Below are 23,238 nucleotides of genomic sequence, written 5' to 3'. Positions count from 1 at the left end.
TGTTACACCGTACTAAGATGCACATTCAGTATTTGTTTCAAATTTTTATCTCGAAGCTTTTGAGGATGGCGTGAAATAATCGAAAAAGTACGTTTTTCACTATAGATCTTATGTTAAACCACATAAGGGTTCAAATAAACCGTCAAAATTTCTTATTTAATATCCTATACAATATTTGCTATACAGCTAGTGATTTGGTTTGGGGGCACTTACCCGGCCAGGCCCTTTGCTATTTGTCGACTGATTTCGAATGGATTTGCTCCATAGCATAACCGCCGCTACTCCGAAAAAAAAATAATTGCAGCTTCGAAAACATAAGTTTCCTTTTTTTGAGATATAGAGCTCCATTCGCTGGATGAACCGAAAGCCCCCGGAATCTACTTTGAAGCTAACTCAATCAATTAAAATGGATAATTAATGTTCGGTCCTTCATTTGATCATTCTACATGCAGTCACTGATTCGCTGTGTATTCTAGTTTACATTCAACAAATATTTCAATTCATCCTTTTCTCATTCGACAAATCGTTTCGAAACACTGTCGTTAAATCCACCGACAAAAGGTGAGTGTGACAACTCACATGCGGAAGTGCGGTACGGGGATTGAAATGGATACCAAAGTATAGCCGGCAGCGATTGAGGTTTACCATTCGTTTACTCGTTTTTCTCCAACCGGTAGTCTAACAGGTGTTTTCCCCGTGATGAACCAATGTATCATTCGAGAATCGTAAAGCAGCTGTGGAGGAGGCGAGGAACATTTCCGTTAGGATTTCGATACGGGTCTGGGTCGGAAGTTTTTCGTCATCTAGTGGAGTGAAGCGCTCATTGACAGCGTCAATTCAATGTCGTATTTTGATATGGTGTGATTTCAGCGAATTGAGTAGAAAACCTTTAGAAATTGACTTTACGGGTGACTCTAAATCCTGGTAATGAAATTGTGTATAAATGCGAAGCATTTGTTTGAAATGTAATGCAGCGCAGTATTCTGAACCCGATGGAGCTTTAAATATTCACAACTAATTATCACAAACGCATCACTAGCTCAACGCGCAACGCTGTGACTGTGACATACTTTTCGCACAAGAAAATAACACCGTTTCAGCATGTCAGCATGTAACAATCGAACATCACATGTTTGCTGTTTTGGTTATGTGGTTAGCGCTAACCGTATGTAGCCTCGCTCACTGTCGATGGGAAAACTTATCAATCGACCCACTTCCAATATCGTCGTTCCGTCGATTGTTTGAATGGCGAGGTTCGTCTCATCTCACTAAAACTAAACGTGATGGGCCCTGAGTGGCAGCTAATGGCGATGCGGATCGCCCCGACAAGAGCACAACCGGTAAAAGCGGTGCAGCTGAGCAGCTGCAGCTATTGTATGCAAACAAATTAAGTGCAGATAATCGCTCGATGGGAAACGATCGCCCTTCGCTGCCGCCGTGTTAATGCAAACACACCGATAGGTGCTAATGCGGGAGAAAAGTGTTGTTTTGGTATCGTGTATGATCAGGGACAATGGAGGGTTATTTTGGGATGATAGGTTTTAATTTGATCGCAATATAGATGCTGATACAGAATTCGAAACTAATATAGGTGAAACATTTACCATTTTGCAGCCTGGTGCATATCAAATAAAGTTTATTAAAACTGCTTCTTGACAATTTTACGCTATTTACCAGGGTCGTTAATTGATGAGTTAGTTAAGCATTGAGAAATCAACGGAAGAAATGCTGTCATCGGTCAAGGATTTTGTTGAGATTTTCATGAGAATTTTCTTGATATGTATTGTAACCGATAAGGGGCATGAAATATCGGACTGAATTAGGCTTATTTTGAACAATGAATTAGTTCTGAGGAAGTTATTGACAAAATAGCTGCGGCATTCGTTTCCCATGGAACAAAAACGCCTTTGAGTAAGTCTCAGAGGTGTAGCTGACCGGGTAACACCCGAGGCAGGTGTCTTGGGTGTAACCGCTTAATCAAATCTTGTTATCAAATCTTTGTTTTCTCAAATGAAAAATGAAATTTAACGAAACAAGAAACACAAATTTGGGGATAACATAATATTAGATAAACCGAACACAAAACCGCAGTAAATTGTCCGAACACATCTTCAAAGTCAATATAGTTATAAAAATTTACTTGCGATTGACAACAGAACCATTGCATTATAAACTATAAACTATAACTATAACTATAACACCATAAAAAATATAAGATTTTGGCGATTTTTTTCAACGAGAAAATAAATTGTTATGATTAATCTAATATCACAGTTTTATTAGGTATATATTATTCAACAAACAAAACAATTCAACCTTGTAATCTGGAGAGAGTTCTGCAAGTTACCGATTTCAACCAATTGTTTTTTTTATGTGATATATTTCCATTTACAGATTTTATCAAAGTACTCATTTTTAACAAAATGGTGACATCTTACGAATCGAGACAAAAACATTCATTAAAATATTATTTTTCAAAATATCAAAAAAAAATCCTACGTACGATGATAGGAAATTCAGTGGAGAATCTGGGAAAAACAATTTCATCAAAATCGGATCTGGGACAGTTCTGGAGGTAGAACTCTCATCATTTTGCGAAACATGGTTTCGAGAAAAGCGCGTTTTAAATTTCAGATACATTTATTCCGTTTATTTTACATCATATCTTCAATCTGCAATCTATGGACCATAAAACTGTCCATGGACGCTTGAAAGCTGATCTTCCTGTCACTTTTTTGACTTGCAGGCTTCTTTAGCTGTTTCTGACATCCGAATTTCTGCTGGTTCGATTCGTTCCTTATTCCATTTTCCGCAGAAATTGTTGCATTCTAGTCCAATTTCGAGCTTATCTTCTTTCATTTTCTCTTCAAAACACCTTCATTGAAGTTACATAGTTGCTGCAATTTCCAAAACATTTGACTTTTGGTTGCATGCATCTATATTGCAAACCCACCGCTCTGGTCGCGATAGTAAGCGAACAAAGTTGTTCGAATCTTCGATCGACAAATGCACATAGGACCAGATATATCCTATCCATTATATTGTTTGATAGCATTGGTAGCCAGGAGGATATCCATTCCCGTATGCAGCTGATGTATGGGTTGCGCGCATTCTTCATGCGCTCCTTACGCAAAGAATAAGGTCCACTGATTGGTAACTACGGAACGGAGCATCGGGTGAACCTGGTACAAAAACTACAGTAAAGTAGACATCCCAGAGAACATTTTAAGCCAGAAAGTTTAATTTTTAATTTTTTCAAGCTTCCATAGCGTACTACCCCCTTAAGGCATGGAGCAAAAAAATTTGAATTAATTTTAGCTTTAATAAGCTTCTTTCACTCGGAAACGCAAATCGCTAGTAACTGCTTCAAACTCACTGTTAGATTTGAAAGCGTTGCTTAAAAATCCCTTTTCGCAAGGAACTGTAAAACTTTTAATGTAGTCTAATGATTAGCATCTCCAAGATTATTCTAGCTGCCTTCAAATGTCCTCAGAATTTTGGTACCTCTTCCAACTGACTTTTTCAAACTTGTTCCTGGGCAGCAACTCTGCAATCGCCTAATCCTCGCAGATCGGGCATCCAACGTGTGCGGAGTCTGCCTTGAAGTCCTTTCGATACTGAATATCTGGATCTCTGTTGAATATCTTCTTCGCTGGTAGCTCATGTGTCATTCGCGCTAAATGTGTTCTAGCATCTTCACAATATTAGCATCTTTGTATATTTGGTACAATTCGTGATTCTTTCACCTGCACCATACGTAGGGATACCATCTGGTCAGAGTTGAAAATCAGGAAACCTGTCACAGTTACGATTATGACCAAACCATTTTTAATTAAATAAAAACATATGAAATTTATTTATTTAACATATTTCTTCAACGACTAGCATGCGTTGTAATTACTGGAGCAATGCGAAGCATTCCTTCAAGGGCATTGGAGGCTATCCTTCACCTGGTACCTTTAACCAATATGTTCAGCTAGAGACTAAAATAGTGCTCTAAAGTTTAAAAGATGGAAAAAAATACTAGGCGGGGACAAAACTGGTCATCCTGAATCTCTTACCCGTTGAACCTCAGAAATGAACAGTGATTGGATGGAACCTAGGACTACTTTTGACATTCCATACAGAGTGGTCGAACATTCTCGTTCAGTATGGGATGAAGGTGGTCCCAACGTTCGTAATGGTTCAATCATGTTCTACACTGATGGGTCGAAAATGGGAATCAGAACAAGTGCCGAAGTGTATGGTCCAAGAATAAAAATCTCGGTGCCTATGCGAAACTGGCCAACAGTTTTTTAGGCAGAAATAACTGCAATAATAGATTGTTTAAATGTTTGCCTCAAAAGGAAATAGAGACATACTAACATCTACATATTCTCGGACAGTCAAGTGGCATTTAAAGCTCTAAGGCTGATGTCACATTAGGCGGATTCGCCGCCGCGGATATCGCCCCGCTCTGTGTGACATGGCTCATTCACAATACATTAGGCGAATCCGCCCAATGTGACCTCAGCCTAAGTGCTTTTAAATGCTCTTCAAAAATTGTCTGGGAATGCATTTACCTTTTACGGCAATTAAGTCAGATAAGTTCGGTACAATTGTACTGGATTCCTGGCCTTTGCGGTATAGAGGGCAACGAGCGAGCAGATGAATTTGTCAGGAACGGCTCAAACTCACCATTCACTGGTCCAGAACCATTCTGTGGGCTTCCTGACTGTGTGTTGAACAGTGAGCTGAAGAAATGTGAAGACCGGGAAGTGACAGCCAATTGGCTGCAAAATTTAAGCAGGAAAAAAAATATTACGCCGAGTATTAAAATTACTCAACAACGGCTGAGCCTTAAAAAGAATGACTTCAGCACATTCACTGGTCTTGTAATATTACACTGTCCGAGTTCTCAAAATTCATAGGTTTAGCACAAGATGATATTTGTCGCTTTTGTAATGCTGAAAGCGAAACCTCGGAACATTTGCTCTGTAACTGCGGATCTTTAACAAGACGCAGACTTCAACACCTTGATAAAGCAAATCTGGAGCCCAATGATCAAATCCATCAATAAGCAGTAGATAAGCTTGAAGTGTAAAGGGTGTGTCACATCAAATTGCATCACGGAAAAAACGCTGTAGAAATTTAATTTTTAGGAATTATATCTTCAGCTTTCGCTTATAATCAGATAAGAGTGTATAGATCACGTTGGGCATGCTTCACTGTAAATTTTTCGTAAATTTGGAAAAATGTCGAACGAAAAAGAGCGTCGTGAATTAATCCTGTGCACTCATTTCGAGTATCCGGAGTTGTCACATCGGGACATCGGTAAGATGCTGGGAATCGTCCAATCCACGGTCAGCAGAGAACTAAAACAATACTTCGAGAACCTAACCATCGACCGGAAGGTGAAGAACGGCAAAAATGGATGCTCCGTCAGTGAAAAAGATCACAAGCGCGTAGTTAAGCAGTTTAGACGTGATCCGAGAAGTTCGGTCCGGGATGTCGCCAATAAGCTGAATTTGTCAAGTTCATTCGTCCAGCGGACCAAGCAGCGGGAGGGCCTGCGTACATACAAGGTTCAAAAGGCTCCTAACCGCGACGAAAGGCAAAACATGGTGGGGAAGACGCGAGCCCGGAAGCTGTACACCGAAATGCTGACGAAGCCGCATTACTTGGTAATGGACGACAAAACCTACGTCAAAGCGGACTTTCGTCAGCTGCCGGGCCTGTTGTTCTTCTCCGCAGAGGACAAATTCAGCGTTCCGGAGGAGATTCGCAAGCAGAAACTATCCAAGTTTGCCAAAAAGTACATGGTGTGGCAAGCGATCTGCTCTTGCGGAAAGCGGAGCGCCCCCTTCGTGATGACCGGCACGGTAAACGGGCAGGTTTACCTTAAGGAGTGCCTACAGAAGCGCTTACTACCACTATTGAAGCAGCACGAGGGCCCGACCATCTTCTGGCCGGATCTCGCTTCGTGCCACTATTCAAAGGACGTGTTGGAGTGGTACGAAGCCAACGGGGTCACCTTCGTGCCAAAGGAAATGAACCCGCCCAACGCGCCGGAGCTTCGCCCAATAGAGAAATATTGGGCGATTATGAAGCAGGCCCTCCGGAAGAACCTAAAAGTTGTCAAATCGGAGGCGGACTTCAAGAGAAAATGGATTTCTGTTCAAAAAAAACTACAACCTGACGTTGTACAGAACCTTATGGACGGGGTAAAGAGGAAGGTGCGAGCATACGGGCTTGGGCTCGAAGTATGAAAAATGGAAAATGCCAAAAGTTGTTTAATAGTTTTTATTTTACTGTCTAAAATTTTCAAAAGGATCGGTCTACTGGGCGAATTTCTACAGCGTTTTTTCCGTGATGCAATTTGATGTGACACACCCTTTAGTATAAAAATGTGGTATACCACAATAGTTCGAAACAATGGACGCAGTGGTTCACACCCAACAGGGGAAAAAATATATTTCTTGAGTGATCCATGCGGTGAAAATACTCCGGAGGTGATTAATTGCATGGAAGAATAATTGACGCAACGTGACGTGACGGAACGTGAACGTGACGTGGATGTTGTATGTGAATCGCGCTTCAACGAGCACATGAGATTTTTTGCCGGTTCCAGAGTCATCAAACATCAAGTGCAATAGTACCGATGTACAAACCATGGGTATAAAACACAAGAGCTCCTTCTGCAATCCAAATTTTCTGAACGGCTAGACTTCTGCAGCAAACAGTTCAGCATGGATTTGGAAGTGGATGCCAATGGAATATTTTGGCGATGTTTCAGTGTTTGGATATGATTTCAAACTTCTGCTTTAACGGAATGGTTAAATCTAAATACTGCTATGAGCGATCGACACTTATAAATCACATATGCATCGTTAGTCTCATAATCCTTAAGTTCTTTTGTGTACTTCTGGCTCAATTCGTCGGTAAAATGACACTTTCGTTTACTGCCGTTCTACGCATGTTGTCCCATGTTTCAAAATCAGTAACTGAGAAAAACGCAATCAAGGTTTTCTAGCATACGAAGTATGGCTATTAAAAAACGAGACGAAAAAGGGTTTACCCTTTCATTTTGACCACATGATTCGACGACCTAAAACTAGAATTATCAATACGTCGCACCTGAATAAACTTCATACAATCCTCTTCGCAGATAGTATGATTCATAGTTTATTTTTGTGCAGGGGTAAAAGATAAGGTCGTAGCGATCCCGAATAAATAAATTAATCTGTTGCTTTTACGATCGTATGAGTCTTAGTTTTTCAGATAGGGACACATTTACGATAAGGTCAGATAATGGAGGCGATCTGGCGTAGTGGTAACATCCATGCCTCTCACGCTAAAGGTCACGAGTTCAATTCTCACTCCCGACATTCTTCCAAAAATGGAAGTAAAAGTGACGAACCAGCCAAATTGAGTTGAAAATCACTATAATACAAATAAAAAAAATAAGGTCTGAAGGATCCCGAACAAATAAATTAATCTGTTGCTTTTACGATCGTATGACTCAAAGTTTATTTTTATGTAGAGATAGGGTCTAGGTTAAGAAAAGCTTATCTCGAATCCCTTTAGCTTGATTATACAGGGTTTTCCATTTCGGGCTTCCGAAAGTATACAGCCCTGCGCTGACAACCGTTTGACATAGCTGTCAACCAAAGCGTCAAATCGTTAGTTGAATGTCTGCCATTTTACAATATGCATCTGCCATTTTACAATTAGCATCGCACAACATGTTAATTTTGTTAAATTATACTATAAAAATGATGAAAAACCGGCAAATGATTTTCGAGCATTACGGACGGATTTTGGTCGTCATGGACGGCCTACAGAGCACACAATCGCTTATGTAGTGCGTAAATTCGAACAAACTGGATCCGTAGCGGATATTGTGAAACCTGTGCATCATCGTAATGTTCGGCCGAAAATATTGCTGCTGTTGCTGCCAGTGTGGAGGATGACCCGAATGTTTCGATTCCACGGCGTGCTCAGCAATTGGGCTTGTCAAACACATCATTGTGGCGAATTTTGCATTTGGACCTGCACCTACATCCATATAAAGTCCAACTGGTACAAAAATTAGAGCGTGGTGATCATGGAATGCGTCGGGCATACGTCGATTGGGTGAACGAACAACAACAGCAAAATGCTGAATTTTCGCATCACATTTTCTTCAGCGATGAGGCACATTTCATTTCGAGCTCGGTGGCTATGTGAACACCCAAAATTTCCGTATATGGGGCTCAGAAAATCCACACGTGATTGTTGAGAGGCCATTGCATCCGCCAAAAGTCACTGTTTGGTGCGCATTATGGTCTGGTGGAGTCATCGGGCCGTATTTCTTTGAAAATGAGGACGGCGAGACGGTAACTGTGAATGGTGAGCGCTATGGCCGCATGTTAACCGATTTTTTTTGCCACAAATTGAAGATATGGATACGGATGACATGTGGTTTCAGCAGGACGGCGCCACGTGCCACAACACGACCGAACATGGCCATATTGCGAACGAAATTTGAGGGACGCATAATTTCGCGTTTTGGTGATGCCAATTGGCCGTCCAGATCATGCGATTTGAACCCGCTAGATTTTTTTTGTGGGGTTATGCGAAAGACCGTGTCTATGCCAACTCTCCGCAAACTCTTGAACATTTGAAAGACAACATTCGTGAAGTTATGACCGAGATACCGCCCCATATGTGTCGAAAAGTCCCTGTTCCGGATCAAGGTGTGCGAGGAAGCCCTAGGTGGACATTTGAATGGTGTTGTATTTCACACATAATGGCATAAACCAAACTTTAATTTGTAATAAAAGTTCCATCGAAATTCGAATTCTAAGTATGTTTTATTTCAATTTACTTTCGGAATTTAAAGTTGGAAAACCCTGTACCTCAAGGAGGAGGCAATAGAATGTAAGATAAAAAAAACATGAAATGGGATATATGAAAAAAGGAGAGAAGAATAAAGGAGTCTGCTGGTTGGTGTCGGCCAGTGAGAGTCGGAAGTTGGAGTTTCAAGAAGACGGTTGTGTTTTCATTTATAAGGAAAAAACCAGTAGCCTAGATCGCTAGGCTAGGTTGGCGGTTCATGATTACATTAATTATTTCACTGTGTTCGTTACAGAGACTCATCATACTAATCGTATACATAGGACTATATTTGGCGTAATTTGTTCTTCGGTAATCTAAGTAAAAAAAATGTTAGAGTTTTTCAGATGCCTAAGGCGTCGTGCACAAATTGCGTAACGATAAAAATCCGGATTTTGGACCCCCTCCTAATCGCGTTACGTAATTTGTGCGCAACACCTAATGGGTGCGTAAAAAATTAGGTTTCCTAATATTTCTCCTGAGTTCTCTCCTTGTGATATGATGTCAATAATAATTAGGCTTCTTCGAAGGCCGCTCAACTGGAACTAATCTGTTGGCATTTGTGACTTTTATTTTGAATGCAATGGAAAATGGCAAACATGTAGAAGCTCTTCACACTGACTTTACTGAAGTACTGAATTTGACTGCATCGACATTCCATTACTACTCGTAAAATTGCAGAAAATTGGAATGGAACAAGGACTCTTACACCGGCACAATTCTCATCTAATAAATCGTGAATAGATTGCTCATTTTAAAAATTCTCTCTCAAATCCAGTAATAGTCACTCCGGGAGTCCCACAAGGCTCTCATCTTGGTCCTCTTCTTTTCATTCGACATGAAGCTTTTTTGGACTGTAAACTCACATTCATAGAACACTACAACTCTGTGATTAGTAAGGCAAATAGTGTGTTAGGCTTTGTCAAACGCTTCCCACATAACTTCTAGGACCCATACACAATAAAGCTTTTGTATATCACATATGTAACGCCCATTCTAGAATACTGTAGCAACGTTTGGAACCCGAATATGGTCGTACATGAATAACGTATTGAGTCAGTCCTGAAACAGTTTTTCTGAGCTGAATATCATTTCCACTTCCTTCATATGAAGCGCGCTGCATGCTCATAAACATCCGAGCACTAAAAGAACGCCGTAAATTTGCAATGCTTTCTTTTGTTAATGACCCAATTTCGCGACGAGTACAATCATCTGAATTACTAGAATAACTAAATTTGTATGTACCTCGCGTCAACTAAGAAGACGAAATTTGTTTCTAACCAAAACATCCAGAAAAAATTATGCAAACCCTAGCCCCTATCAATCGCTTGATGCGTATATACAATTGTCACTGTGAAATAATTGACACAACAATGAATAAAAAACAGTTCAACAGAAACATGTTCCGTAGGAACAATATTTAACTTAAGAAAACATTGTAACATTAACATATAAGTATGTAGTCTACATATGTTTGACGAACAGGGATAAATAAAATTTAAAAATAAATAAATAAATACATCATGGCAAAATTTCGACGTTCTTTTAAGCTTTTCATATTGATTAGCATGCAACGTGCTTTATATGGAGGAAGTTTACCTAGTTTGCCTAGTTTACGAAGTGCAAATGGACGGTGTTAAGTCAGACCGGACCATGTGACATTTTTATGATTTGAGGAACAACGAGCTACTTTTCGCATGGTTTTCCAAATCTGATAAGTGTTGTATGTAGCATACGAAATGCCCAATCTAATGCAATGAATAACTCGATTTTTTTTTATTTTGCGACTTGGTCCCCTTCGACTTGACACCGACCAAATAATAAAAGTTGTTTTTGTACAGATTCAATTCTGTCTTTGTGTGAAGTTGTTTAGGGAGACCATAAAAAACTACAATATTCGAGAATTGATCTAACGTATGTTACGTACAATGTTTTTATTGTGTACGGATCCTGGAAATGGTAGCTAAAGCGTTTAATAAAGCTCAACATATTATTCGCTCTATGGATAATTGTATTATAATGATCAACAAAGGTTTGTTTCGAATCTAAGACTACACCTCTCTATTGTGGCCTGAAAGGGTTTTGCAAGATAGAATTGCTACTCCACGATAGATTCTTACAGCGGATCTATTGCCGGATTTGAGAATTGGTATAAGAGAGGAGTTTTTCCATATTTTTGGGAACTTTGCCGACTCCAATGACTCATTGAAAACTTATTGCAAATTTCTTCCGGGTCATTGGGTTTCGTCAAGGTGCATGCGTGATGGAAAACTATTTTGTTTTTATGTAATTGAAGAAACTATTTGGGTTGAACTTTATGTCGGACTTTGTTTTTTGAGTTGTATTCTTCAAAGGCGTCTTTAACAATTTAGTTGAGCTGTTAGCAAATGTTCAGATAATTTTCGAGATTAGCGTCAGATTTCTTTTTCCTAGGAATTCTATGCGCCTTTTTTTTTATTTTTCAGATTTTTTATGTTTTGATCAAACCAAACCGGCTATTTTGTGTTTATGTTTCTTCTTTTGTGTCTTATTGGCATCTCCTCGTTTTATTGATTATCAAGTAAAAAGACGTAACTGCTAGTTCAATGTTTTACACACTTCTGCCAACCCTGCCAATTGATCTACTAGTAGTTAAGCTTGCACCTAATTGATTGCTAGTTTGCTTCACTGTACTCAGAGACTTTCTCAAGTTCATAATCAAATGGCTTTTGGCTGTTATCTAAAAATATAGAGTATTCGATAGTTGGGTGGAAAGCTTCATTTTTTCATAGTGGAGTTAATGATTCACTCATACAGAAATCTTCGGTCATATTTGTCAAAATCCAAGAAGCAATTCTGACGATTATGAACATTGTTTATTTGATTCAATCCAGGACCGGCTATTTTATCTAAAAAAAATGCAGAATCTTAATATCACCAACAACTGAAAGCAAGATAAATTCATTATCAGAATCAGTGATAAAGCCCGCGTTACGTTGATTGAAATCTCCGTATATATGGATTTTGATACTGGTGCAAAAGAAGGTAAAATAATTTCAGCAACGAAGAATTTCTCATGGCAACTAATTTGAGCATGATCAGGGGGGAAGTAAACAGATGCAAATATATGTATCTCTCTCGCAATAAGTGCTTTGACCCACACTTTCTCAAAACCGTCAAATTCTGTTGTTGGATTTTATTCTGAATTTATTAATGAATTAATAGCAATCAGGACACCGTCTCCCGATTTTTTTATGGTTACGGTCATCTCTGAAGACATTAAAACAATACGAATACATACTCGCTTCTAACACTTTCATCCCAACTTGTTTCTGTTGCCAGAACTATCGAGAAAGAAGAATTGAGGTATTAATTTGGATTTCTTTCATTTTAAGTGGACTTTTCATGCGGTTGAAATATTGGCAGTATACCAACATTTTAACTGCATTCTGTTGTTGAGATGAGTAAATTGTTTCAGTATCTACTAGATGGTATAACGATGCATCCAATTTCTTAAAGCTTACGACTTCTCCTTAGTGCGGAGCTGATAATTCCTGTATATCCTTAGACTAGTTCATTGCCTTTAATTTGAAGAGTCGATCATCGAAATCGGTGTAGTAGTTCGAAAGTTATTTTTGAAATTTTCGAATTTTTGACAAAAATCATTTTTGGAAAAAAAAACAGGAAAAAGATTGATTTTCGGACCATTTTAAAATGGAAATGGTCACCCTAATGAATTTTTTCCATTCCATGTCAAACCGATATAGTGGTTCTCAGGTTTTCGTGAAAATGGGTAGTTTTGTTCTTTATCGCAAAACATTAGACCCGTATTTTTAATTTTTTCAGTAGGGTGACCATTTCCATTTTAGGGTTATCCGAAAAATCAACTTTTTCCTCTTTTTTCCAAAAATGAGTTTTTTGGACTTTTGAACTATAGACTTTGACTTTGACTTTGACTCAATAAAACAGGGAGATACCAATAAGACGTAAGAGAAGATAAGACGAAAAAGAAGAAACATAAACACAAACTGCCCGGTTTGGTTTGAACAAAACATAAAAAATCTGAAAAATAAAAAAAACAGAAGGCGCATAAAATTTCTAAGAAATAGAAATCTGACACTAATCTCGAAAATTATCTGAACATTTGCGAACAGCTCAACTCATTTGTTAAATACGCCTTTGAAGAATACAACTCAAAAAACAAAGTCAAAGTCAAAGTAAAAGCCGATTCAGATGATCTATGTACATATCAAATTGAAGCCAATCACCTGATCTTTTTTGAAAAAATACTTTAAATACTAAAATTTGAATTCTGTTCTCGTTATTATTGATTGTATTCGTTTTTTAAAGCTTTCATAGTCTCGGGACCAAGGGCGCTATATATTTTTATATTTTTTCTGAAAAGCTGAATATTTTTCACATAACATATGTCGGAAACAGAGAGGCGTTTTTGAGTTATGATTTGGTCCATGGTGAAAAATATTTAGCTTTTCGGAAAAAATATAAAAAAATACAGCGCCTTTGCTCCCGAGACTATGAAAACAATAAAAACGAATACAATCAATAATAACGAGAGCAGAATTCAAATTCTTCTGCTTGTATATTATTTTTTCAAAAAAGATCGGGTGATTGGATTTAATTTGATATGACGATCATCTGAATCGGTTTAGTAGTTTAAAAGTTATTTTTTGGAAAAAAGAGGAAAGAGTAGATTTTTTGGACAACCCTAAAATGGAAATGGTCACCCTACTGAAAAAATAAAAAAATACGGGTCTAATGTTTAGCGATAAAGAACAAAGTGACCACTTTTCATGAAAATGTGAGAACCACTATATCGGTTTGGCATGGAATGGGTGTATTTTTGAATAGTCGTATTCACTCTCATGAATACGTCTATTCGACTGATTCACTTTGACGTTTATGTCACATCAAAACTGAATGAGCAGCGCGCATAATCAACATTCATTCATACTTCATTTAATAACACTGTGCTTTGGCAGATGAACGAGTTTCCCACATTAACACTTTCGTCGCCCCGTCACCCAGATATGAGTGACACTTTCCTCGTTCAAATTGAATAGCAATTCAAAAGCAATTCGACAGAATAGGCACCTAAATGTAACTATAGGATATGTAGAAAAATTATATAATCATTACCATATTAATATAATATTTATGCTATACTTTTTATCAATATATAGTACGGATGGTTTGTACTGCAGTTTTTTTGCGAAACCCGTATAATATGACTTTGTCAATTCGTCTTCAAATAGAAAAAAAAATCACTAGATCATGCAAAAGATGTCTACAAACTAAGTTTGATCTTCATTTAATAATTCATCCGCAAGATGGGCCCCGCGAGAAACTCAAAAACAGCGCATTGGGCGAGGAACGTGTTTAGGATGGTATGTGTACGTATACTTTCCGTGTACGAAATCTTCTAATGATACCCGCTTGAAAATTTCCTATTTTCCAGAGCGCATGCTCGGCAGTGCAATTCGGAGACCACGGTTTATATTATTCTTTTATAATATTGTGATTATATCAAAATTATATTCAATGAAAATATATATCTGTTTTAAAAGTAACTTTGGCTAGCAATGATTGCATTAAATGGTTACACTAAGCCCAAAATTATCCCCAATCATCAGTTGCAACCGCCCATTCGAACTCTTACCCAAAATTTCCCTCCGCATTATCAAATCCCCACCAATACACTCGCACACTTTTCGTCGATTTTCCCCGCAGATCGAGATGCTTATGCCGCGTTGATATACTTGCAGGCGCTATGGATCCCAGTATTCTAGCAACCATGGACCGTGACGCACTGAAAAAGCAGATCGAGAACATGAAGTACCAGGCCGCGATGGAGCGGTGGCCATTGTCAAAGAGCATTGCAGCGTAAGTACCCCCTACCCCTTCATTCTAATCTTTGAAATATCCAATTTTATATTGGATTACTACGGTTCGAGAGAAGGAATATACTGAACAAGTGAAACAAACCAGTGAACCAGGAACTATGCCAAAATGAAGCTTTTTCCGGAGCCAAGTGCAGCTGTGGCAAGGATAAAGACACTCATTAAATTCTCATCGATATTTTCGGGGTGTGTATTGAGTGCAATAAAGGCAAAGTGTGTATACTACAGGAACGATCGGAAAAACAACGCGCCTGGTGATAGTTTGGAGTGAAAAATGGAAAGAGGATCGCAATATTTGCCCAGTAGAAGTTTATGAATAGTTTGAAAAGTGAAACAATTAGTGTGATAGAAGACAGCAAAACCACATGCAGAAATCAGTTTCCGTTTTATCTTATCCGCTCTCGTGTGCCTGTGCCTGTTTCTCTTTCTCTCTCACTAACACTAACTAAACACGGCACGGCAGGGGTGGAGAATTGGGCTTGCCTTGCGATGATGGAGATACATTTAATTTGCGGGAGGGTGAGCTGGAAAACGGAGTATCGATTTTCTTCTGTTTTCCATACCGACACCGTCACAGCGGCATATACTCAGGGCGACGGAGCCGTTTACCGTTGCTGTCTTGTTGATGGAGGTGGCTCCGGCCCACCGAGACGTCGATGAGTTGATAAATGAGACATCGGACTCTGTGTAGGGGTGGTGCTAATGCAAAATATCTGGTAACAAGTCTGTGGAAGCGGGTCGAAATAATAGTTTATTTTACTAAAAGTCTAAGGGATTTCCAGTTAAAATTATGTTCCTGCGTAATTTCAATCTGTTATGCAACGGCAACGTACCACAACTATTTTGGTCTACCAATTCGGCTCAGTCAGGTGTAAGTCAACTGACAATTTTTTATAAAAGCACACTTTTTCAAAGTGTTTGTGTTTACGATGTACACGTTAGTAGCAGCCAGTCAGCAACCGTAATATTCGACGTTATATGCAAATTAAGAGTTAACAGTACCTTGATGGAAATAACAAAAATGTGTGAATGAATTTGACACTAACTCGCGTTCGTGGCTGACACATGATAAAAATGTGTTGAAATGCCTTCATTTTTGTGCGGGTTTCATTGAAACCCCCAGGATGCTGAGAAATATTATGTAGATATCTTCGACAATGTTGATCGAAATTTTCCCAATTAGATGTCAGCGGAGTTTTATTTAAAATCCAAAATTGTCACATTTTTTTTGTTAGTTTAGCATTATTAGCAATTATTTCAACAGAATTCGATTAAAATTGCTTCAATGATCAATTTATTAATTCTTTTGGTTGCGATATAATTTTCAACATTACGTAGCAAACTTCATTGTACAAGTTGCAAAAATATTTGTATGATGCAATTATATGAATTTATTTTTAATTTGATAAATAATATTGAATTACAAAACTTGATTGATGTCAAATTTTTAGATGAAATTTAACATTATCGTCAACATAGTGCCAGGAAAGAATGACTCAATAATTATGATGATGGTGGCCCACCTCATACTCCTACAAACGTTTGAGCAGGAAAATTTATCTCATTGATCATATTTAGGCTATAACAAATAAAGAAATCAGTATCAAAAATATAATAATGGTATAGTGAACTTAGTGGTCTGAATTTTAATTTCAAATAAAAAATAATTAAATCTAGATTTTGGAAACTGAATTTGCTCTAAATTTTGAGTCCAAAATCTCAAGCCTGAGATCCAGTAATCTATAATCTGAAATTCGCTACAGAATATGAAATCTGGACTGAGTATTGCATAGCATTGCTCGAAGGTCATACGAAGAGGTAGTAATCACTGGAAGTCAGACTATGATAGATGGGGAGGTAATTCGAAGTACAATTTTGCTACTTAGCAATGAATAATGTATCTATGTCAATGAGTAAAACATTTTCAATACATTTTTCTAAATCGTACTCAGATCCAAAAAAAAAAAATTCACAGTAATTAAAAAAAAATCATAGTAATTTAAAAAAAACATTTTATTTATTTGTATATCAGGGGTTGAATATTCCATCGTAATAGGGGATAAGTTGATTTTGAACTGTTGAAAGTTGAGAAATCTTTCAGCACAATGTTGATATTTTTACCCCCTTTAAGCATCATTCTCATTAACTCCTTGAACAATATTTTTTTCCAGTCACCATTGCTCTGTCATTTAATTTTTTATTTTTTAAATTTTCTAGAAACATGCACACAAGTATATCAAAGCAATAGATCGATATGGCTTACAGATACTGGTCTCATAGAAAGCATCAAACCTCAATAAATTTCGAGTCCAACTCGTCATTGTTAGTTTGTTCAAGAAAGTTTATGACGAGCTGGACTCGCCATTTCTGTTCAAGGGGTTAAGGTCAGTCAAGCCAAAACATGCGTGTTTTTGGAAAAAAGGCGATAGACGTTTTTGTAGGTACTTTTTGAAATAATTTTTCCGATTCATCGTGTTTGAAGTAATGAAGTTTTTGCTCTTGGATTCAAAACTACCTTGGACCTGTCAAACTTAATACTTTTTAGTTTTTCTTTCTATGCTCGACTCACACGCATTTGTTATGTTCAATAGCCGCTTCTGTAAAACTTTTCACCTGGTTTCGACAGTTGATAATATACAACGCCGGTCAGGTCCCACCAAAATACACAGCATTAGCTTCAAACCATGCATTTTTGTATGTCGTGAAACGAAACTACGACTTTTTTTTCTCAGTAACGATTCGATATTTTTTCATATTAAAGCTGCTTTTCGCTTAGCCATTTAGACAGGAGTTTCCCCTTAAAATCATTTATTTTTAACTCGTACGGAACCCAACTCCATGGTAATGAATAATTCCCAAAGCTCACAAAAGATACGAAATGGATTTTCGAATTTTATTTACACATGTTATACCTGTTGTGTTTGACATGTATCTTTATAGAGAAGTGTCTCCAAATCTGGATTTTCAAATGTTTTCATTTTTCGGGGGATTTACAAGTACCAAACCTGATATTGTGTCCATGGAATGCAACCTTTTTGATTAAAAATTACTACTGTCACCTCATGAAAAATTGCGGATTTCCATTCTGATACTTTTATGATAAATAGTATGTTCTGAAAACAAAAAATTAAAAAAATTAACCTTTGTTTTCACTCAGTTATTTACTGTTTTAAATCTAGAGTGTAGTGATGGATCTATGTTTCATCCATAATAAATAATGAAATAAGTGAGGTAAACGCCTCAATTCGAACAAAGTTTTCGTATGGTTTTTTTATTGGGAAATGCGGATGAAAAAATTGAAAAAAATTGTCTTAGAATATTATCAAGGTTGATTCTTAATGGTTGAGGTGATCAGCAAATCATTAACTAGTGGTTCTACGACTATGGTTGAAATCAGTAAACCATCTTCCTACTATCTATCTTGATGAATTAACACTTCATCCATTCCTTTGCTATATATTTTTTCTATTAACAGAAGGGCTGAAAATTAGGTACAAATGCAAAAAAAATCAGCATAAACTTTTTTTTTCATACTGTATGATAATGTAGATATTGTAGAAATCATGACCAACACAAAAAAGCCTATATAATTCTAGGCATATTGGACTATCCTTGTTGTTGGCATGTTGTTGCGCTTGCATGAAAATTGGTTTCATTGAGGATAGAAATTTCAATTTTTTTATGTGATTCCCCTCACGGGTAATCTGTGCTAGACGCTATTTCATAAGAGGTAGGAATCCAATCATGCTGTTGGAAGTTAGAACCATAAAACCGTTTTTAATGAACAACGTTTTTAGTGTCACACATACGGTAATGGGAGCTGCGAGTCCGATTCCCATTCGGGGCGGGAAATTTTCAACAAAGTAATGTTTTCTTTCCCCTAAAAATATATCGTAACAACCTGAGTCGCTGTATTAATGTTAGTAGGTCAAATGATCTTGTTTTGTCGGATTTAGGGTGTTTTTACGCAACTAGTAAATGCAAATCGATTTTTCTTCATGAAAATCACATATAATCCAAAAAATGATCAAAACTACTGTAAATCATGGAAAAGACAATTTTATTTATATGTTTTGAAACATTCGAATACCTGATTTGACAAAGGTGTGCTGAATTAGAGCATTCAAAAAAGTGGACAAACCATGATCATATTTTCGACTGGACAAACCAAAATCATTTACCTTATCATTCATGTCCAAAGCAATCCTAAAACGAGTGCTAGGAAACGTGGTTAACATACAACAACAATGATGATTCATCAGTTCAATTTTCCAAGGTTATAAAATGGAAAGGATTTTATCCACAAGTATTTTAATCTTCCAATCGAAGGTGTGCTTTTCAAAAGCAACTAAAAATATGTTAAAATATGAGGCTAAAAGGTCCAGCCGCTGCTGTGACCTTCGTATCCAGTGGCGCTGTTTAGATGGCTTCTCTCTTCATTGACTGGGTGACCCTAACGTAACTTAGAAAAAAGGCGGTATATCGGTTATTTCAAGAGATAGGATATAACTTTGTTCTACAATGATGTCTCAAATAACTAGGACTACAACATTGTCGAACTACGTTCCGCTTATTCATAGGGAAGGGAATGGAGAACGGACAAGTGGATTCAGGGGAGTGAAGCGGCCAAAATAATAACATAATTACTTCTAAGGAAGACATATATGGCTAACATAATATTCAGATCACGACTACTTAAGCTATCATGATCTGACATGTGTGAGTATACCCTCTCGAACCTCCAAATCAGCAGCTGGTTAAATTCTTTAATTGCATTTTTTTACATACCAATCCTAGACCACATTTACATAAATTGCATTTTGGTGCAAATGTTAGTGGCAAGACCTACACGATTAATACGCGAATTGAGCAAGAATTTATTGGGCAACATACAATATAATAATCAATAAATGCCTATTATCGATAAATGAAAAATAATTCGTTATACGCATCGAATCACACTGTGAGCTAACGTCCGAATGCGGGCAAAAAGATTGCGTTATTTTTGCGTGAAATTCAAAACTTTTTTTTTTAATATGCTTAGGATTGTCCGATTTCAAATATGCATCATTTTGTTGTAAAATTTGTCGCCATTCTACAGATAGCTCCATAATGCCTCTCTCATAGAAATTTCGGTACTTATTGGCGAAAAACTCTAACAATTTTTGCAATTTGAGAAAAAGCTGGTAATCGCTTAGTACCAGGTCCGAACCACATGGCCACATGGCTGGACATTTCTGGTCAATCGCTAGCTTTGAAGGTCCAGTTGTTGATAGTAGAGTTTTAAATTTAGTGTATTGCACTAAAAGTAATTTAAAAAAAATAATAAAACCCAAAAAAAAAGTGAAAATAAAAAAAAAAACGAGGGATTGTATCCGAGACACGACCGTAGGACTACGCAATCTTTTTTTTTTTAATTTGTTGATTTATCATTTCGGATATTATTTGCGAATACGTCAAAAATTCATAAATAACTCTTTAGTAAAAAGTTCTGGGGACCCTGAAAAGGTTTAATGACTTGCGTGGTTTTGTAGAATCATTTCGAGAAGCAACGATTCTTTGCCTTTGCGAGAACAATACACTTATTGGTCATATGTCACAATTTGTTTCTTTATGTCAATGCACACATTGCACTGAGTATCTAAAGAAATGCATCTTCCATGCATCGCCATTCAACAAGCATCAAACACTCGTCTAACAGCTGCACACAGTTGCAGCGATAAAAATGAAACATCACGAGAATGACCATTTATGAAAAATCGTTTCTCGACTCTCGGTCAAAACCGTCAACAATGCTAGGAGCTTGTTGTATAAGAACAGAGCCGATGCATACGAGACCAAATACGAATGATAACTAAAAGTATCGAAGGTGTGCTATTCACATGTACAAGAAATAAAGTTCTAGGTCTCGCGCAACGAAAACAAGCAACACACATAAAGGCAAACACAGATGGCTAGAAGCGACCTAAAGGGTGTGTCACATCAAATTGCATCACGGAAAAAACGCTGTAGAAATTCGCCCAGTAGACCGATCTTTTTGAAAACTTTAGACAGTAAAATAAAAACTATTAAACAACTTTTGGCATTTTCTTTTTATTCATACTTCGGCCCCAAGCCCGTATGCTCGCACCTTCCTCTTTACCCCGTCCATAAGGTTCTGTACAACGTCAGGTTGTAGTTTTTTTTGAACAGAAATCCATTTTCTCTTGAAGTCCGCCTCCGATTTGACAACTTTTGGGTTCTTCCGGAGGGCCTGCTTCATAATCGCCCAATATTTCTCTATTGGGCGAAGCTCCGGCGCGTTGGGCGGGTTCATTTCCTTTGGCACGAAGGTGACCTTGTTGGCTTCGTACCACTCCAACACGTCCTTTGAATAGTGGCACGAAGCGAGATCCGGCCAGAAGATGGTCGGGCCCTCGTGCTGCTTCAATAGTGGTAGTAAGCGCTTCTGTAGGCACTCCTTAAGGTAAACCTGCCCGTTTATCGTGCCGGTCATCACGAAGGGGGCGCTCCGCTTTCCGCAAGAGCAGATCGCTTGCCACACCATGTACTTTTTGGCAAACTTGGATAGTTTCTGCTTGCGAATCTCCTCCGGAACGCTGAATTTGTCCTCTGCGGAGAAGAACAACAGGCCCGGCAGCTGACGAAAGTCCGCTTTGACGTAGGTTTCGTCGTCCGTCAGCATTTCGGTGTAGGGCTCGCGTCTTCCCCACCATGTTTTGCCTTTCGTCGCGGTTAGGAGCCTTCTGAACCTTGTATGTACGCAGGCCCTCCCACTGCTTGGTCCGCTGGACGAATGAACTTGACAAATTCAGCTTATTGGCGACATCCTGGACCGAACTTCTCGGATCACGTCTAAACTGCTTTACTACGCGCTTGTGATCTTTTTCACTGACGGAGCATCCATTTTTGCCGTTCTTCACCTTCCGGTCGATGGTTAGGTTCTCGAAGTATCGTTTTAGTACTCTGCTGACCGTGGATTGGACGATTCCCAGCATCTTACCGATGTCCCGATGTGACAACTCCGGATTCTCGAAATGAGTGCACAGGATTAATTCACGACGCTCTTTTTCGTTCGAAGACATTTTTCCAAATTTACGAAAAATTGACAGTGAAGCATGGCCAACGTGATCTATACACTCTTATCTGATTATAAGCGAAAGCTGAAGATATAATTCCTAAAAATTAAATTTCTACAGCGTTTTTTCCGTGATGCAATTTGATGTGACACACCCTTTATAATCATTTGCACTCTTCTCTTTGTTCGCCTGCTTTGCCATGGCTCGGATGGTTATGTTAATGTGTGATGGTTGTGTGTGCAATGCCAGATACACTTCAAGTGAAATATTCGCTAGCGTTCACAGCTCGAGGGGAAACTAAAACACAAGACGAGCAGAATAAGCGACCTTTGTTGATTCTAGTGGCTGCATAAGTTGCCCGTTATTGACAGCTCTGTTCGGGAAAGCACACAAATGGACAGAACAAATGTATGGGGAAATGGGAATGCTTCCAATTTTCATCAATTTAAACCATATACAGACTCTGGGATTGTAATGTATATCATATAAAACAAATCTTAGAAAATTTCCTTTTCGATTGATATGCAATTAGTTAAAATCCGTTCCCAGCAAAAATAGTTATTAACGTTAACTTTATTTCATGAAAACGTGACCTGTTTTCTGATTTAATAAAATGAAATAAAACCGAACGAATTTAACTGTTACAGTATCGGAAGCATAAACACCATTCACAATTTCAGCAGTCTGGCTTGCATTTTCTTTTTCCTTCATAAAAATTTAAATGTACCGAATGTTCTCTTTGTGACTTCCATTTTGACCACCCTGTAACTTACAACCGAATGGAATACTAAACACAGCAAAAGATTTTTTTTAGTGTGAACTGTCAGCTTCACAACGAGTATAAACTTGAAATTCAATCAACTTGAAATGGCAATCAATGTTATATGTGACATTGATTCTTCTCTATTTTTATCATCTTCTCTTTGGAAATGTGTGGAAATCATATAAGAGCCTCCAGAAGTGCTCTGCTCTTTTGAACTAAGTACAGTTTTTATTGTAGTAACGTAGGTCATACATATACATAAATCGCTTTAATCCATTGTTGAGAAAAATACTAGGTTCATGGGGTGGAAAATCAAACCTATTCCAATTCAATTGATGATGGCAGTCAGAATTGAATTAGTTTGATGGTTCGTTGTTCTTTTTAACTGTGCCGTCACAGCGTTTGTTCGAGACTAAAACAACGTGTTGTCTACTACGGCTCCACACTATACTCTATTTTATTTACTCTAAATCATAATTGAAACTCGGAAGAATTTCGTAATTCGTAACTCGTAATTCGTTATAAAATTTTTCGTATTCGTATTCGTATCCTCTGTATCTGAGGGCAACTTTAAACATTGTAACGGTCGTTGAGAGAGCAATCGAAGTGCGTTGATTCCGACAACAAGCAATCTCCATTACAA

General features: G+C 37.9%; 1 protein-coding gene across 2 annotated transcripts in view; it reads left to right on the top strand.

Annotated features, from left to right (window-relative positions):
- LOC129779789 (guanine nucleotide-binding protein subunit gamma-e) overlaps nt 1–23,238 on the top strand; it is a 52,072-nt gene that overhangs the window by 9,476 nt on the left and 19,358 nt on the right. The window contains exon 2 of one of the 2 annotated variants that reach the window (XM_055787493.1): nt 14,584–14,736. In XM_055787493.1, the coding sequence (XP_055643468.1) occupies nt 14,624–14,736 (113 nt within the window). In that variant the 5' untranslated portion in view covers nt 14,584–14,623. The remainder of the gene's footprint in view (nt 1–14,583; nt 14,737–23,238) is intronic. The other variant, XM_055787492.1, reaches the window with a different exon arrangement.

Source organism: Toxorhynchites rutilus, chromosome 3 (genome assembly GCF_029784135.1).
Source record: "Toxorhynchites rutilus septentrionalis strain SRP chromosome 3, ASM2978413v1, whole genome shotgun sequence".
NCBI lineage: Eukaryota > Metazoa > Arthropoda > Insecta > Diptera > Culicidae > Toxorhynchites > Toxorhynchites rutilus.
The sequence above is the reverse complement of the archived record's forward strand: the minus strand, read 5'-3'. Positions and strand labels throughout refer to the sequence as shown.